At 38.0% G+C, this 18,682-nt stretch overlaps 1 protein-coding gene across 3 annotated transcripts in view; it reads right to left on the bottom strand.

Annotated features, from left to right (window-relative positions):
* Positions 1 to 8,216: 8,216 nt before the first annotated feature.
* The window catches only part of LOC141440253 (uncharacterized), a 56,679-nt gene continuing 46,213 nt past the window's right edge, over positions 8,217 to 18,682 (bottom strand). Inside the window, exons 4-7 of one of the 3 annotated variants that reach the window (XM_074104715.1) lie at positions 17,116 to 17,289; positions 12,909 to 13,075; positions 12,162 to 12,387; positions 10,778 to 10,838 (exon numbers count right to left, since the gene is read on the bottom strand). In XM_074104715.1, coding sequence (XP_073960816.1) covers positions 12,235 to 12,387; positions 12,909 to 13,075; positions 17,116 to 17,289 — 494 coding nt within the window. In that variant the 3' untranslated portion in view covers positions 10,778 to 10,838; positions 12,162 to 12,234. Of the gene's footprint in view, positions 8,837 to 9,396; positions 9,564 to 10,777; positions 10,839 to 11,386; positions 11,841 to 12,161; positions 12,388 to 12,908; positions 13,076 to 17,115; positions 17,290 to 18,682 lie in introns of those variants that run through there. The other 2 variants (XM_074104713.1, XM_074104717.1) reach the window with 2 other exon arrangements.

The following is an 18,682-nucleotide window of genomic DNA, read 5'->3' as shown; positions in this document are numbered from 1 at the left end:
GCTGGTGAAAGACTCTTCTCAGAATAAGATGGCTGGCTGTAGTCGGGTCAAGCGTCTTCTGACTGATGGTGATGATGATGATGACAAACTAAGTCGTGACATATTGTCACATTTTCACAGAAAATATTAAATAACCTAAGAAGGAAAATTAAAATGTCACTTACCTACTCTTGAGATAGTTCTGTGGTGAATCAGGAATGAAATGGGTTAACTGTATTTTTTATAAGTAGGTAAATATCCTGCATATAATTTTTAAAGTGTATACCTAAATTATTTCTACTGATCACTAAGACAACACGTCTTTTAAAATTTTAAAACTTTGAAAATTTACAAGTGCTTATAAATGAAATAAGTTTTACATCTGTTTTAAGGCAACAAAGGCAACTATGCATAATATACAACCAGCTAAAGATGGCCATTAAATATACATATTTTCATGCATTACATATTTCATTGCATCTCAAAATATACATATTAATAATATACATATATCACAGCTCAATTTACGCCGGGTACAGGGTGTTTTTACGTCACGTCGCGTCTACTAACTCAGCCAATAAAGGGGCTGCTGAAATTAATTTGATTTCGTCTTGACACTTTTATGTTGACGCTACTGTACTGAAGATTCTGGAAACGTTGAATTTGTTTTATTGATTTGACATGGTTACGATGCTTAGACTGTCTTTTTTTTTCACTCAGCGTTCAGTCAATCGATTTTATTTCTGGGACCCCATAATGTCCGGATGAGAAAGTTTGTGATTGTGAGTATGTATTGTGTGCGCGCGCGTGCATGTGTGGGTGTTAACAGCTGGATAGATTTGGATGAAATTTAGTAAGATATCTGGACGTCTGAAATAACACATAGGCTACTTTTCATCCCGATATTCCTTTTCGATGTACACGCAAAATTCCAACATTTTAAAAAGCGTGCATCTTTAATGAAGATCGCGATGAAATTTTCGTGGATGAAATTGTAACTTATCGAAATCCTGAAATTTCTTAGTAATGAATATCTCTAGTATTTACATACTTAAATCAACTTCTACGAGTAGAGGGGGCCTCATTTAGCTTTGGCATCCCAGGAGCCGTATTGTCTAACGCGCTGACGTTTGCGATAGCATTCACCATCTCTTTCTATCTTTGTCTTATGCCGTGTGACAGAAAAAAGTGGTGAAAACGATTGTGATTCCAAGTGTGTTAAACAATAAGGCCTCAGAGGCCGGTATTGCCACGTTTCTGATGCTCGCGATTGCAATAAATATACAGTTTTTGTATGCGAAATCTGTCATTTGATTGCGATCGCGAACGTCAGTATCGTTAGGCAATACGGCCTCTGGTCCTCTAACAGGCTTGGTCGGCCACTGCATATAAGAGCAAAATCAAACCCAACCTCGATGTTATTTTCGTTTTTGCTGAACGATTTTATCTGACGTTATGAATTTAATACAACCTTACATTTAAATGGCACACCCTTTGTATATTCTCTCAAATACTCCTAAGCATCGAACTCTTTAAATTCCTAATACATTGTTGTAAAGTCGATTTTGTCACTGAATTTTTCCGTAGGTATAGTAAGTTTCCTCGCTATGTTTTCCTTCGCCGTAGAGCTCATGGTGAATTAAAAATGTAATTTTGCACCTAAATACAAAAAAAAATCTGATGTTCAATGTTGTATGTAAAATGCCCAATCCGCACTGAGCCCACGTGGCAACTATAGCCCAAACAGAATAATATTCTAAGATGAGTTCTGTGCTCAGCAGTGGGACGTATATAGGGCGAGATGACTTAAATTCCAAAATACTCAGTGAAGCTAGAGTTTGCTATTCTAGCCTTAGAAACTAGCCTTTCGGGCTAGAATATATCCCGAGCAATTAATTACTTGGATGCATAAAATTCACACTCAACTTTTATAAACTAGAAGTCATGTCCTATCATAAGGTTTTTTTATTTTCCCGTATCCAAATTCAAATAATTCTCCATGAAATGGATCCTCAATCGTTATTCACACTTCCCTTCGTCAAAGCAATGCAGGCCGTATCGGATGACGTCATAATTCGAGCCAATTAGTCGGTGCCCGCTGGTGCGAAGAGATAGCGTTAGTCAATGTAGCTTTTATGGTGCTATCGGCATTTTCAATGGGGCTCGGAGGCTGCGATTGGCGTCATGGGGTGGGCTGTAACGCTGATGGTGTGCGTTCGAATCTGCTGTTTTTAAATTAATGGGAAAAATAGTTTAAAGTGCGAATGCGTGAATATCTTAACGAAAGGGTAGGGAGATATAAAGTATAATCCTCCCGAAACTATCGGGATTGGCGAGAGCATACACTAAACATTTATGGACAGAAAATGGAAATGGATGCGCCGCAAAGGCTAACTCAGTCAACAACCTGATTGATTAAGAGTACTCGCTGCGGGAGGATCAGATGATTTCCGCCGTAACGACAGACATTTATGAGTGAAACAAAACTCGATTAATTTACATAAATTGAGGAATTCATTTCAAACGTCGATTCGAGAAATTTTTAATGAGATTTGGATGAGCTTCTTCTGCGAACTAAACGCATACAATGACTCTTAGAAATCATCAATCAATGTCAACGTACATTTCTGGAATAAATACGACAGGGCTTGGACAGGGCACATGGATCCTCTCAGACATGCGCATTAGAAAATTGTTTGTATTGTCAAATTCTTTATAATAAGATGTAGAGAGGCGAACATATCGCGATTGTCAGGATATCAGAAACAAGAGTAGACACTACGAGTGCAATGAAAAGATAAAAGAACCGAAAATTCATATGAAAATTCACACACACCATATAATTACATCCAAAAAGCTCATGTTACATTTCAAATGTAAGCTAGAACTCCGTAGGTACACGAGTTCCGAAAAATTCAGTCAAGCGAGTACATTACCACTGGCTGCGTGAACCCCTTCGGCCACTTTGGAAACCAAATTTTCGAATCCAGTTTAGAAAACAGAAATATTTTTCTTTTTCGGAAACCTGGTTTTGAATGAAGAAAAATAGTTCTTGTTTTCTAAACTGGTTTCCCATAGAGAACATAGAATCTTCTTTTGAATCTCATTCACAGAACAGTCGACTGCTACATAGTGGAATAGATAGCGCCCGCTAGAAAGTATCCTTCCTGGCGGTGACATATTGGACACTGTTTTCTCGTAACTACGGCTAGTAGAATTTTTTTAACAGTCGTACAATGTACATTTTTCGTACACAAGAAATATGAAAACACGGCTGCTACATAGTGAAATAGATAGCTCCCGCCAGGAAGTATCCTTTACTTTATTTTTGACCGCACCGTGATGCCAGATCCTCACTTTCTGACATCCCAAGCACGGGGGCTAATTAATAATATTGAAATGGACTGTTTTGATTAAACTTTCAGACATTCTGTATCTTTCTTGCACAGGGCTGCCTATATTTTTGGAATGCTATCCGGTGAAATTACTGGCACTTAAGGTATCCCATCTTAGTCCTCTAGGTTGGCAACGCATCTGCAATACCCCTGGTGTTGCAGATGTATATGGGCGGTGGTGACCTCTCAGCCATATATGTGGTCTACCACCCTAAAGTTGATAATCGTTTGCATTTCATAAAACAATAATGCCAATAAACGTGTCTGTCAACTTGAAAGTTCGACTTTAACGACATGTTACATAATTTGATAGGAACTTGTTTAAAAATTGATAGACCACTTATTTGGATGATGGTACCTTTCTTTGGTTCTCGAACAAACAGGTGTCCTCTATTAAAAATAACCAATTTTAAGTTTGCGAAGAAAATCTCATAAATGAGAATACAAAACGGACAAATAAAGTTATAAAATGTAGCAAGAAATTTCCATGAAGGTACAAAATACCAAATTTAGGTGGTACCTACAGACAGTAAAAAGAAAAACGGTCATTTTCAACTTGATATTTCATTAAAGAAATTCGTCGAAGAACTAAAGTCACCGACATAGCTAAAAATATGCATGTTGAAGTGGCAATGGGCGGGCCACATCGCTCGAAGAACAGATGACGTACCAGAAGACGAAACGTTGGCAGGCCTCCCACCAGGTGGACTAACGACGTATCGTGAGTTGCGGGCAACCGGTGGATGCAAGTGAAAAGTTTTCGTTCATTGTGACGTTCTAAGGGAGAGGCCTTTGTTCAGCAGTGGAAATCTTCGGGCTGACGATGATGATGATTTATTTATTTATTTAATTTTGATGATTATTTCAATTCTCTTCGTAAGCACCTTATTATATTCTTTGTCTAATAAAGTACCTATAAGGCTACGTTTCCACTAGAGCTGTGCTGTGCGAGTATTAGGTAAAGCGTTTCTACTGATTCATCTCTGCTGGAAGCGCAGACTAAAAAAAAATTATGAAGGTACTTAGTGGCAACCCTAACCCCAAACTTGTGTCTCTCAAAGGCGCCGCAACCACTTTGACGGCTGCGCGATTGAGTATTTACTTTGTTAAGCGTCACTCCATTTGTTAGGGCTGTGCTAATTGTTTGCTTGCCGTGTGCAGCCCTGTCCGACCTTTGTCACGTCGATTAAGAGGTTTGGTTCAAAGTTTTGAATCCAAATCGTTTCATTTTTTATTACAAGCGTCTCATCATCATCATCATCCCAGCATATACACATACAGGGTGTAGTCGTTCGTCACACATCATTAACTTTTTTTTAATAAAAAGAGAAATATCCATAATTTTGACATCAAAGACTCCCATCCCATACATTTAGTGCGAGATTAGTAGAAAGGTTTTAGTTTTCTTATTTTAAAATGTTATTTTATAAGCTGAGTACTGATATTTAAGGGAACTATTATTAACCTAACAAAGTAGTAAAACTAATAAATCTTTAACACACATGCGTGCGTCGCGTTGCTCCTAGAGATTTTGTAACAGTATAAAAACGAAAAATATTTTTTTATAGTCTTAAGTCATAATATAACACTAACCATATCATCTCTTTAATACTAACATCATATGTTGAGCGTTACTTGAGATTTGTAACTTCATAAACCAAGAGCTAAAGTGCCGACAAACTGCTCTGTAGTTTGGCACAACAAATGTAAATAAAGGTTCCTAGTTGAATACGGAACCCTTAGCAGAAATGAACTATCTATCCTACTAATGTGCGAAAGTAACTCTGTACGTCGAGATATCTATCATAACCTAGATATCTAGTCTATCTATATAGTCTTCTGTTGCCGGTACCCATTTAAGGTCTAAATTGGTCTAAATAAAAACAAAATATTATAAGACTATTTTTTGGGGTTATTGTTTGGGGTGGTCTCTGGAGCATCACAATGACAATGACACTTGTGACAGTGACGTTCGGCCATCTTTGGTAACTTTCTTGGAATCTAAATACGGCGTTGAGTTATAGAATGTCGAGCTAATCTCGATTTAAGTCGCGAGTTATCCGGATTAACTTTTATTTAATACTAGCCTTTGCCCGCGGCGTCACCCGCGTGGAATTCTGTTATCGCGCGCTGTTCCCTCGGGAACTGTGCATTTTTCCGGGATAAAAAGTAGTCTATGTCACTTTCTGGCTCATAAACTATCTCTATGCCAAAAATCACGTCGATCCGTCGCTCCGTTTTGAAGTGAAAGACGGACAAACATACAACACACACAAATATATTAGTATGGATGAGTATACAAATAATTTCCAGCCCTTCGCCGTTTCAGTATACAAACTGTCGTCAAAACCGATCGGCATCAACAGACGATTCTAATGAGATTCTGATCTCTATCAGCGTCAAAGTTAAATTTAATAAGTTATTTTTATAAAAGGAACCCGGAAGGTTCATTAAAAAACTTTGGAACAAAGCGCCTATCGCAATAAGCTCGTAGTAAACTTGTTGTATACCGATTGGCTTTCAAATTTGATCTGTACCAGTAAATATTTAATTATAAAGTCCCGGCTGCATCAAAAAAATAATAAAAGTCCTCTCATCCACTCAAGGGTTGACTGGTAGAGATCCCTTAAAGGAATAAGTACGCCTTTGTACAAGTATCTCAAAATCTGTCAAGTAATTAGGACCCACGATCCTCGGCTTGAGAGGCCATAGGCCACTAGGCCACCCTAGTTTTCCATTCACAGAGTCTCTTCTTCTTCAGTCTTGTCACTCAATGCCGACTGTACGTCTCCAGCACTGCACGCCATTTCTCAGCCTTGTGTCTTCCTCATCCACTTTTCCAGCATTTTTGACCAGAGGCCGTACTATCTAATGCGCTGACGTTTGCGATGGATTCACCATCTTTCTATCCTCGTCTTAAGGTCACAGCTCATTAGATCCACCCGGCATCCGATCAGCGCTGCCTAGCCGCGAGCGGTTAATATTCTTTAATAGATTTGTATGGGCATGCGCTCATTACATCAACTCCGTAGCGTCACCGGGTCGCCTCGCTCGCTCGTGTTTACACACGGACGGCGAGTAGACCGCTCGGTGATAGCTCGCTGCTCGACCGCTTGCCTCGCGTGAACTGATAATAGACTACTCGGAAATTCGTCGACCACGCGACGTTCACTCGTTGACCACGCGAGGTCCACTCGTTGTCAACGCGGCGTCCACCCGTGGACCACCCGTCGACAAAGAGTGGACGCCAAAAGTCGAGGCGTAGCTGGTCAGGTGCCAGGTGGCTCTAATGAGCTATGACCTTTATACCGTGTAACAGAAAGAAGTGGTGAAATCGGTTGTGATTCCAACTGCTTTAGACAATAAGGCCTCAGACCATCGATTAGGCATCCGGCATGCGAGTAGTTTACCGAGACTTCAAAGTTAATGCATGACTGAATCTGGGACTCCGCATTCGAGTATCACAGAGTACTTACAATTAATTTAACCGCAATAAAACTTCGCAAAACCACTAACAGAAACAACTACAAACTCTCAAATCTGAAACAGCTAACTAATCCAATGCACGATCCAAATTACAAAGCAAAAAGGCACTGCCAACCTCTCGCATCCAAATGAGCAATTTAAAATTTAATTTCGTGCCAAACCGGCGACAGCACCTGTAGCTTTAACTGCCGAAGATGGTACGAACAGAATTGCCATTCGTTCAACTAGGGATGGCAATGAATCGATTTACCCGGAAATAGATTTTATTAATTATTTACACAATGTCAGTCCTGTTCGTTCAAGTACAGGTATTACTTATAAGGGTGGGTATAACTAGCTAAATGCGACTCGGACCCGCGCAACCAGAGTTCCGTACAAATTTCTGGTTAAGTCAAATTATGGTATGCTTTAAACGGCCGTATCTATAAAGATGTAGTGCCGCAAAGCCTGGCTTCTTAGCAAAATATACGAAGTGTGGAGTCATTAATTCAGCCGACTTCAAAAAATACAAAAATATGGAATTAAAAAAAAATCTTCATCAATATTTACTTGTTAATAAAATATACAGAATTATAAACATTACCATCAAATTTTAAGTTCATAGGAAAGCTGACTTTGGTGGTTTCTCATTCCTTTGTTTTCAAATATATTTTTAAACAAAAAATTTAGTATTTATTTTTTCAACAAGCTCTAAAGGACCGTATCCTATTCAATATATTTTCACAATATATTTTTCGCCCATAAAACATTAAAACATATTTTTTGATATGTTTTACTTAAATGTATATTTGTATACCACTGAGTTAACAAGATGCTTCTACTGTGAAAATTTCAAGATTGTAGCTCCAACCATTAGGCTGTAAAACGAACGAACGAAATATGACCAAACCCGTGAGTGATAGCAATAGAGCTTCGTTTAGACTCTTCAGGTACGGAACCCTAAAGAGCATGGTGATGTGGTCGGGAATTGATTTTTTTTCAAAAACATTCGCCATCCCTACGTCCAGCGATTACCGTTTTTATGGCCATATCGTAAAATTCTTTTTAAGATACGAGAGTTGTCCAGTTGGCTCGTAAAATTTGTTGCAATAATAAAAAGGTCTAATTCGTAGTTAAACTAAGTTACGGGCGAAGGTTAGAAAAGGGAACGTTCTGTCAAGTAGCTCAGATACAGCTAAGTTTCGTCACCTCGGTCTATACCGGGTGTGGCCTGTAATATGAGAAAATAAATAAAACATAGATCATACTCTCGTCAAACTTAACAACATTATAGTTCAGCGACTTTTAAAAATAATTAGTTTTTTTAATTGATATATATCTAATCTAAGTCCCAAACCACAAAGAAAATCGAGGATAGACCAATTTTCGTTTTTTATTTTTATTTTGTTACTGTATTGTAGCGATATATGAAATTCAAAAGTCTATAAATGTGAAGTCACTACGACCCAGCTCAACTATTCCATAAAATGTCTGTCTATACTTATTAAGGTTGTGCTAAGTTCTATGACAAGATAAACCTTGTAACTTATCTTATCTGCACTTGGCTCGGAGTTGCTCAGCGAGCTATGAAGAGAGCTAAGCTCGGGGTTTCTTTACGACATCGAATTAGAAATGAAGAGATGGCCGTTGGGCCCGAAAAGTTCTCGAATGGAGATCCGCGAATCAGCACGCGTAGCGTGGGATGACCACCAACGATTTGGACGGATGACCTGATTAAAGCCGCGGGCTTACGGTGGATGCAGGCCGCTTCCAACTGAAGCAATTGGAGGTCTATGGGGAAGGTCTATACAACAGTGGATGATGATGATGATAATGAATGCGATTATTTATTCTCCTTGATCCCCGTCTCCTATGGTCTGTATATTGAATCGAGACGAATGCTGCGACTCAACTTCTAGTATCTCTTCAACTTCTGGAATGCGGTAAGCCATCAACGCAGCGCTGTAGTTCCCGGCGCCCGTATCAACAAAAACTTCCTGCAAAAATATATTGAAATTATTTTTGGCCAAAACTCAAATTCTCGATGTGGAAATGAAGATCACCAAATTAATTAGGACTATGGGCAAGACATGCCTGTCAGATAATCCGAATCACTGGGCCAAATCACCACTAATTGGGTTCCATGCGACGGGTACCGGAGCCCCTGCTCGTAGGCCCTAAAAAAGGTGACGGCACGATTTCGAGCCATAAACGAGTGGACAGAGAAAGACGAGGCCTTTATGAGTACTGCTGGGCTGGGGAGTCCGGGCAGCGCATAGGCTATTTAAAAAAATTACTGTCCGGATGATTTGCACGCACTTGGAATCACAGTCCTTTTCATCGCTTCTTTCGTCAAATAATACAGAATGAGGGTAGAAAGAAATGGTGAAACAGCTGGTCATGAGCACTCGGGCGTTAAGCAACACAGCCTCATAGTTTGATTTCAGTTTAACAGAGAGTGCACGAGTTCCTGCGGGAAAGGACATTTCGTAACCTATTTTATTAATTTGTACATTCTTACGAAGGCCCAAGAAGGAATACCCCAATATGCACTCACCTCATCTTCTACTTTGTACTTGTCATAGAATATTTCATGGTACTTCTGGAACCCCAGTTCTTCGGCGATTTGCTGCTGGCGACAAGTTGTAAAGATGCCCGAGATCCCTGGCACGTGCGCGCCAGCGCAGAGCAGGATGGCTGACTTGAGCATCTCCTTCATTAACCCTAGAAACGATAGGGACAGCTAGATGATGGAAGATTTCATACACATTACAAAGCACTACGCTATACAGAGCGTAAAGCCGAGTTTAGACTTGCAAGAAAAATTGTGCAAGTTGCATTACATAGCAGGGGCACTTCAACCATTTCATACGTCGTTCGTATTACAGCTTCGCACACAACGTGCAACTTGCACGATTTTGCAAGTCTCAACTGGACTTAACTTATAGTACAAGTACTGTAACATAAAGCAATTCATCATCATCAAATCAGCAAGATAAACGTCAACTGCTGGACAAAGGCATTCCTGAAAGAGTTCCACCACGATCGGTCTTTCATTACCCGCGTCCAACTGGTTCCTACGCCGTTTCACCGTATGTTTTGGGCCTAAGTCTCGTGAAATTTTGTGAGTAGGTACGTTAGATAATTGACGACCGGATGGATAAGTGGTTAGAGAACCTGACTACGAAGCTTGAGGTCCCGGGTTCGATTCCCGGCCGAGGCAGATATTTGTATGAATAATACGAATATTTGTTCTCGGGTCGGGTATTCAAGTATGTATTTAGATTAGATTAGATTAGATTTATTTATTACCTTTTGAAAAAATACATTATAAACACATGTCAGTTAAATTACAAGAAATTCACAAAAGGATCGTCAAATGTATACAAAAAAAATCTTATTACAATAAATTGTCAGCCAGAATAAAAAAAATAAATTTAGAATGTCAAATTAGAATTCAATTCAATAATAATAATTAAAAGCAAATCATTTTATCTATATAAGTATGTTTTTGTCCATTGCCTAGAATCCATAGTACAAGCTTTGTTTAGTTTGGGACTAAGTCAATTGGTTTCAAGTGTCCTATGATAATAAAATAAATAAATACATGTAGTTTTTTTATCGTTTTTGTTTTTTTTTTTCAAAATGGTAAAAAAAATATAGGCTCTTTTTTATAAAAACTCACGAGAATAGAGCTCACAGAACTTCTACTTTTTATCTTATCTGTTAAAATGATGATTATTAATAGCTTTGAAACAAAATACGGATATTTAAACTAAAACATGTCTCCAGTATTTTCCACTAGTATAAGGTTATTTATGCGTAAGAAATTATTGTGAAAATAGATATCTTTACTCGTACAAACTTTAATGTAAACTTTATATAGGGGCTAAAAAACTGCTAAATGAATGAAGAAATTTACTTGCCGTACTTACCCATAAAATTAAAGCAATGAGTTCACATAGAGTTGTTTCCTTTCGTCTAGTTTAATAACCTTACCTAAAAAAAAATACGTGAAATGACCAATGACCATGGCTGGTGTATTTCTCGCTCAACCGTATTGGGATCACAATGCAGCGCAGAAATATGAAGCCAGCCTTATGGGCACTCTTCCGGAGGGATAAGACTTGGGCGAATCGTATATAATAAATTTATTTTTAGGATATTTTTACTTCAATTAACCTGCCTTTAGAATAATCCATTTTTTAAAATAAATTCTAACCTAAGCTAATTTTTCTCTATACCATCGTAGCTAAAAAGTATATTATCTACAGCAAAAAATGCAAGTAATACTAGTAACTTATTTTAAAGAATAATTATCAAATTTATTTACGCATACACTTCATGTTTAATTAGAAACCTCCAGGGAAATTGAGTACTTAAATCCGGTTATTAGTTATTTAAGTACTTTAAAAATAGATTTTAAATTATTTTCAGTCAACAGAATCTGCGATTTCAAATTATTTTTGTATTATCTTTAGGTAGTCGTCATTTTCCCGGCACAGAGAGTTCATAAATTCTTTTGGTTTGAAATCAATCCAATTAAATAAGCATGTATCGAGTAAAAATTTATTTAAATGTAATAAAAATAACGTAAAAATGGCACCAAAAACACGTGCATATAACACAAGTCAACATAATCAAAATACAATAACCACTTGATATTATTTGTTACCATAATGTTGTCACTTATTATCAGAATCGGTCGTTGAATGGTCACAACATCCAAATGGACATTGTGACCTAAAAGTTGCAGCAGATTCAACAACATAATAAACAATAGTGCAACAACAGAGAAATAATAATTAAAAACAGTACTTTCTACGTAAATTAAATGCTACATTTTTGACGATGTATGAAAGTACAAAAACAGCACAGCCGCGTAGCGCAGGTTTGTACCTACTGTACTTGTGTACAGCACAGCAGCAATATGTTTAAGGTATTAACGTCCTATTCTGCATTTATTTACTGTTCCACATATACAAGATGTTAATTAAATATCTGAAAATCAGAAAATTTGTTCAGGAACAAAAGTAGAATCGCATACACTAGGTACTTTAAAGCAGATTGTGTGTGCTAAATTAAAATTACTTTTCAATACTGGCCGTTTTTCTGTCAGATTAATTTTCTTTTAATAAAAACAGCGAAGCGCAATACTGAGAAGTACAAATTATGAGCGTAAAGTTAAAAATGAAGTACACAGCAAACTACACGAATATTTTTTAAATTGTTAAGGTAATGGAAAAGAAATAACAACAATCTAACTTAAAATAAAAAAGACTTTTGGGGTATGTGAAGTTTTCAGCATACTAAAATTTTCACCTTGTATCATCCATAATTTTGTTACAAATACCATCAAACAGTTTTGGACTTTTTTATCTTTAATTCATCTGTATCAATCATTGTCATCGCCTTCAATGTTCTCCAACTGTACATTGAACCTCGAGGACTGTTGCTTTTTCAATTCCGGAGGTTCTTCGACATTAGGTAACCGGTATGCCATGAGGGCAGCCCCGTAATTCCCAAGGCCCGTATCCCAGAAGACAATCTGTTGGAATTCCGATTATAATGTTTTTTTTAACTTTTGTGATTCTCACTTATACTCATAACTAATTCTGGGTGATTCGGGAAACTCATGTTGTCATGTTGTCAAAACCAACCCTACATCCTGAATAATTGATAATGGATCGTACATAATCAATCATTTAAAAAATAAAACCCTCACATTTTTAACTGTAGAGTGACCATCATACACTTAACAAATAATATCGATGGTGGAAGTCTCAATTAGCGTAAGGGACAAAATACCGAAATGTATAAATCGCAACCATATAAAATGCATGATGAAACCGATACCGTTCTGATTCGTCACGTCACAACACGACAGATGTAAATGCGGCTTTAGTCATGAACCAATAGAAATGCTTAATTTATCTATCCCCGCACAGCACAACTCTAGCGAAAACAGCTCAGCGGAGCGAGGATAGGTAAATGAAGCGTTTGTTTTGGTTAATGACAAACGCATTCCTAGCAACACGAAACGTAGCCTAAACGGGCAATACAGCTCACCTCATCGTTAATTAGATATCTGACATAGTATATCTCGTTATACTTTTCGAAACCCAACTCTTCCGCTTTCTTGTGCATATTGCCAGTGGTAAATATGCCAGCCACAGCGGGGATGTTGGCACTCGCTGCTAGAAGGAAAGCCGCCTTTAGCATCTCCTTGGCAATTCCTGGAAGAACAGGTTAACTGTTTGACAGCAAAAACTATTAAGACTAGCTTCTACCCGCATCTTCGCTTATGCGAACTATTAAATCCATATTATGCTATGAATTGGTCTTAATTTACGCTGCAAAACGAACACCCGTGAAAACTTCTATGTTTCAACACTTAGCTGTTAAGTTTCAGGGTTGTATCCCTTGGACATATCGGGACAAAAAGCAGCCTGTATGTTAATTCACGCTTTCAGCTATCTACATATCAGATTTCATTCAAAACATTTATCTGTTTTGGTGTGAAAGAGTAACAAACGTTTCATACAAATATTATTTGTTTTTACAAGCGTTCATGCACTTGATAGCATCTCGGCGTGTACAGCCAAAATATACTGGTTCAAATCCGGTCTGGAGCATGAAAAAACGATTTTATTTTACTTCTTATATGATCATTGTTTACCAATGAATAATTTGTTTTGATGAGATTGTACAGACATTAACAGAGAGCCGAAGTACTTCCTTTGTGGCAATTTCCCTTTGACGGAAAAAATAGCAGTATTTCCCAATAACATACAAACTTGATTTCTAACTCATATGATCTCTATAGAAACCTGCGAACCTAGCAAAAAAACACTCCTCGACATATAAAATGAAGGCATAATATTATGCTAGCTTTATGGGCGAGCAAGGCATCGATATATGCAAACAGTAGCAATAGAAATGAATGGTCAGATATAAAGAAGCGTCCGACAATGCTTATGGCCTGAATATTAAAATCAGAGTGTCTGAAGAGAATTACTTAGAGCCATATGTTTCAACATAAACGCATGGCCATGCATTATGCGTCATGTCATGTTTTTATCGCGTACCGACCACATCTGTGTCCGGTTTTAAAATAGGAAAGACCCAATCTCTTCCCGTACGGGAATTCGCTGAAAAACTAAAGTCATCGACATAACTCGCACGAAGAATATGCAAGTTCAAGTGGCAATGGGCGGGCCACATTGCTTGAAGAACAAATAACCGTTGGGGGTGAATAGTCCTCGAGTGGTGACCTAAATCTGGAAGACGAAGCGTCGACAGGACTCCACTATTTAGTGGGTCTAGACTGACGCCGTCGTGAGAATTACGGAGAACCGGTGGGTGCAAGTAGTCCCTTGCATCCACCGGTTGCCCGTGGCTAGTCAGTTGTCGTTCATTGTGGCTTTCTAAGGGGGAGGCTTTTGCTCAGCAGTGGTCTTCTGGCTGATGATGATGATGATCTTTGCCCGTGGGTGTCGTAAAAGGCGACTAAGGGACCTAAGCACTCTAAATGAGGGCTATAAGACAGGCGAAATATCGCTAGATGGTGTTAGTATCGTGAGGTTTTTTTTGACGTTACGGTTTTGCTTGAAATTGGCTCATTTAGTTATTATATTACCCAATTGCAAGCAAGACCGTAACGTCAAAAAACCTTACGATACTAATGCAATCTAGCGACATTTGGCCTGTCTTTTAGCCCTCATTGCCACTACAAACTCGTGGAAAACAAAGGAAATCACCACACTATTTTCCCTAGAAAGCTGCAATCATGAATTAAATAAGTACTTCTAGCTTTTGCCCGCGGCTTCGCCCGCGTGGAATTCGGTTATCGCGCGCTGTTCCCTCGGGAACTGTGCATTTTTCCGGGATAAAAAGTTGCCTATGTCACTCTATGGCCCATAAACTATCTCTATGCCAAAAATCACGACGATCCGTCGCACGCACACACTTTCGTATTTATATTAATATTAGTATGGATAGACAGTGGTCCTAACAACATATTAAAAAACCAATGTTTGCGATTTGAACTATTTCTATCACTAAATAGATATGACTGGCCTGCAGCAAGAAATATACCTATCATTTTTAATCCAAAAACAATATTGTTTTGAACTTTCATGATTTTCACTCATAACTTTTATAACACTTGAGACTTATCACGCTTAACGAAACTAATAAGTAATAATTACCTCGATGTTTCAAAAACTCACTTGTGACTCTTCTGGTGTTGCAGGTGTCCATGGGCGACGGTAATCGCTTACCATCAGGCGATCCGCCTGCTCGTTTGCCCCCTATACCATAAAAAAAAAAAAAAAAAAAACTAAAAAGTAACAAAAAAAAATGTAAAACGGTAAAAACTCTTGCTTCTAAAATAAGAAGTTAAAACATCTGATGCGTGCAAGAAGGCAAGTCAAACAGAAAGATTGCCTGTAAAAATACCTAAAATTATTAGACCCTAAATCTTTTTGGATTCCGTCGAGCGAACAGAGTTAGGTCACCCCTGAAATAAGGAGGCAGTATTTTAACGGTGGGGAACGATTTGATGTATATTTTTAGATACTGAACTTTTTTCACGAAAATTAAGTTTACATTGAAAAAGTCGTGATAGCTTATTTTGACTTGTGGCCTTTCAAGCAGAGAGTCGTGACCCAGGCAGGTTTTAAGATTTTCAGAATTTTTATGCGACATTACATCTGGAATTTACCGTGAGCTTTTTTGTGAAGGAAGAACATTGTGAGGACACGTGCATACCGGTGTGCAAATCAATGGTGTGTGAAATTCCCGATCCGCACAGGCCTGCGTTGGAACTACAGCCAAAGCCTTCATTTTGAAACGAGGCCTGTGTCCAGCAGTGGGACGTATATAGGCTGGGATAGATTGCCTCACTGTACCGCAAACCGCAATGGATATCTGTTGAATCAGCCAAGACTCAAACCGGGGATTGCCACTTCTGTCAATTAGATCGAGAGATCCGACATGTACTATGATGTTATCATAAATAGTCCCAAATCAGCCAGTTAGCAGTTTTCGGTCTTGCGAACGGCGCTGATCTTCCATTGGGACTATCTGGTCATCATACATTAAAAAAAAAGTGAAAATGGGTACAACTTTCAGATTTCCAAAAAAAAACAAACATTATAATTTATAATTATTGATTACCCAAATATTTACCTTTAAGGTCATAAAAACAAGAAAGATATAAAGTAAAACAATATACGCCCGCCAGGCCACACTTAATACTTACTTATAATAATGCAATATAATATATCATTCGATTCCATATACGAGTATTTGATTTACGTCAATCTGCTCTTGATCTGCTCCAATACATCTAATAAAGCTATGCAGAATAATATTCTAACTACCTCAGATTCCTTTTGTGACAGCTTTAATTCATAATTATTAAATTCAAGCCTAAAACCTTTTAATTCCTTACGCATAAAAACCTAAGCAGTCATTTCCATAGTACGAAGTACAAAAATGGCACGTTTATTTTTCTAACGTACAAAATACACCTGTGGCGAGTGAACGTCTACTTAGATCAGTTTGTATCTACTCACAAAGTTCGTTTTTTTATTATCAAATTAATCCCTTAAACCAGTGGACATCACATTCTGTTAATTTGTCCTGAATTTAATTATCAACAAAAATGATTATCCCCGTGTTTAATATCATCAAATCTTACCAAAAGTAAATTACTAACCAAGTAAACGTACTTACTTCTATTGATAAATAGTTACCTAACTACCTAATTCTTGTATATTTATTTCACTACTTCGGGGATCTAGGAAACAGCTGAAACGTTTTAAATAATATTTGCTATGTTTGAATTTTAGAGGACGAACAATCGATCTAGCTTATCTGGGAAGACGTGTGTTTTTTTGGGACGGTGATAGAATCCAAAATCGAATTCTACCACGCAAAGAAACTCCGAGCATAGCTCTCTTCATTACGTGACTCTGGCCTCTCCCAAAGGCCAAAAGCGCTAAAATAAACACAGATACCTAATCAAGCAGTAAGTGAGTTTAATCGTGTGCGTGAAGTTCCCTATCCGCACTGAGCCCGCGTGGTGGGAACTACGGCTACGAACAAGCGCTCTCATACTGACAGAAAATCTGTACCCTACTGTGAAACGTATATTACTTATAGGCTAAAATCTCGATAATTGAGAGGGTTATGCCCAGCAGTGGGACGAATATAGACCATAATGGTGATGAAGATGATGACGAAGAATTAAGTAGTTTGTTAAACTTACCTCGATGCCGGTATCTCGGCTTAAGCGCCACGAGATACACCTTGAAGTATCTTCTCACACCAAGCTTTTGGTAGATGTCCACCGGTTTTTCAATGGCGTTGTAGAACGTCATCACCGTACTATACTGAGGGTTATAGGTTATCTTCACACGACTGAAGGTGCGAGAAAACGCCTCTGGAAAAAGAATTTGGTACTTTATTTGGCATTAGCCTTTAGAGAGAAAGAGACAGAGGGTTTCGCCAAACCGTTAGAACCATTATTTATGCTAGGTACACGAAGAACTTCGGTGAAAAATTAAGATAAGATTGACTTTCGCTGCCTAATAACCTAACCAATAAATGTAACAGAGCCTATTAATGTCCATCAGTGGTTTTATAGCAAAAGTATACTAAAAAATAAATATATCTTGGCTGTTTATGTATTGAATAAAACTTTCACGTCATATACATTCTTTTTTTTTCATTTAATGTTATTACTTACATTAAAGAAATACTCAAAGTTTAGCTTGTGCAAGATGTCGAAATTATGTTAATCTTTATACTTTCTCAACACTTCGGGGAAGAGCGGGACAGCTGTAGTAAGCCCCAGTTTAATATTATCACACTAACCTCCACGAGTTCTGCGACAAAGTTATTTTTTATACTCACTATTCATGATCGTGACGCTCGTAGATGCGTCGAAATATCGGACTCATTAAAGGTAATCAAGGTCTACCTCCGCTAGCGAATTAAGTCTACTTTAATTTATCCTCACACCTGCTACCTACAAACTAACTCCCATCAAACACTTAAACGTAACACGAAATCCCAAAATTTAACGAAACCCAAAACTTCCAAAGGCCCGTGTAAATATTTCGCTCGTTCCAACAATCGACAAATCTCACTATTCGGAATCTATTTGCGTACAGTACGGATCGGAATAAAACTCGATTTGGACTGTATCGATGGTAGTAACATTAGGGGAGGATCCCGTGAATGCTTTGAGCCTAAATTTTTAGTGCACACCGTAAAAAGAATTCCGATTCAGCTTTAGGATTCGCGTTGGGGCACAATTTGGGGCAAGGGCGTTTTGGCTTTATTTGTTTTTACTCGTTGCGTTTTGAGTGATTTTGAAACGTCTATAGAGCTTATTCTATTCAAAAATAAACCGAGCAAATGTAAGTTGCTCTCGCACATGAAATGTGTCGTAATTTCACCTAATATTTAACCACTGCTTGCATGGTTTAGTGAACATTTTTACACGGGCAGTTTAAAAAATCCTAGGACTTTTATTAGTAAAATTATGTTAAGTATCTTATCATTAAAACATGAAATTTCACTGTCCGCCCGTCTGTCTATCATTGTTGTTGTTGTTGTTGTTGTAAAGGTTGCCTGGAAGAGATCGCTCTGAAGCGATAAGCCCGTCATTGCTTACCTCAGAAAGTCTGTGTTTTCTGTACTGCTTGTTATGTGTTGGTGTGCAATAAAGAGTTACTCGTATTGTATTGTATTGTTGTTCTCCATACACTAAGTTGTAGCATATTAGTGTTTTGCTCCTATAAGCAATGCCTTAAGGTTGTACTGATATT

The sequence above is a fragment of the Choristoneura fumiferana genome, chromosome 22 (genome assembly GCF_025370935.1).
Source record: "Choristoneura fumiferana chromosome 22, NRCan_CFum_1, whole genome shotgun sequence".
Taxonomy (NCBI): domain Eukaryota; kingdom Metazoa; phylum Arthropoda; class Insecta; order Lepidoptera; family Tortricidae; genus Choristoneura; species Choristoneura fumiferana.
This window is presented reverse-complemented; position numbering and strand designations above follow the sequence as displayed.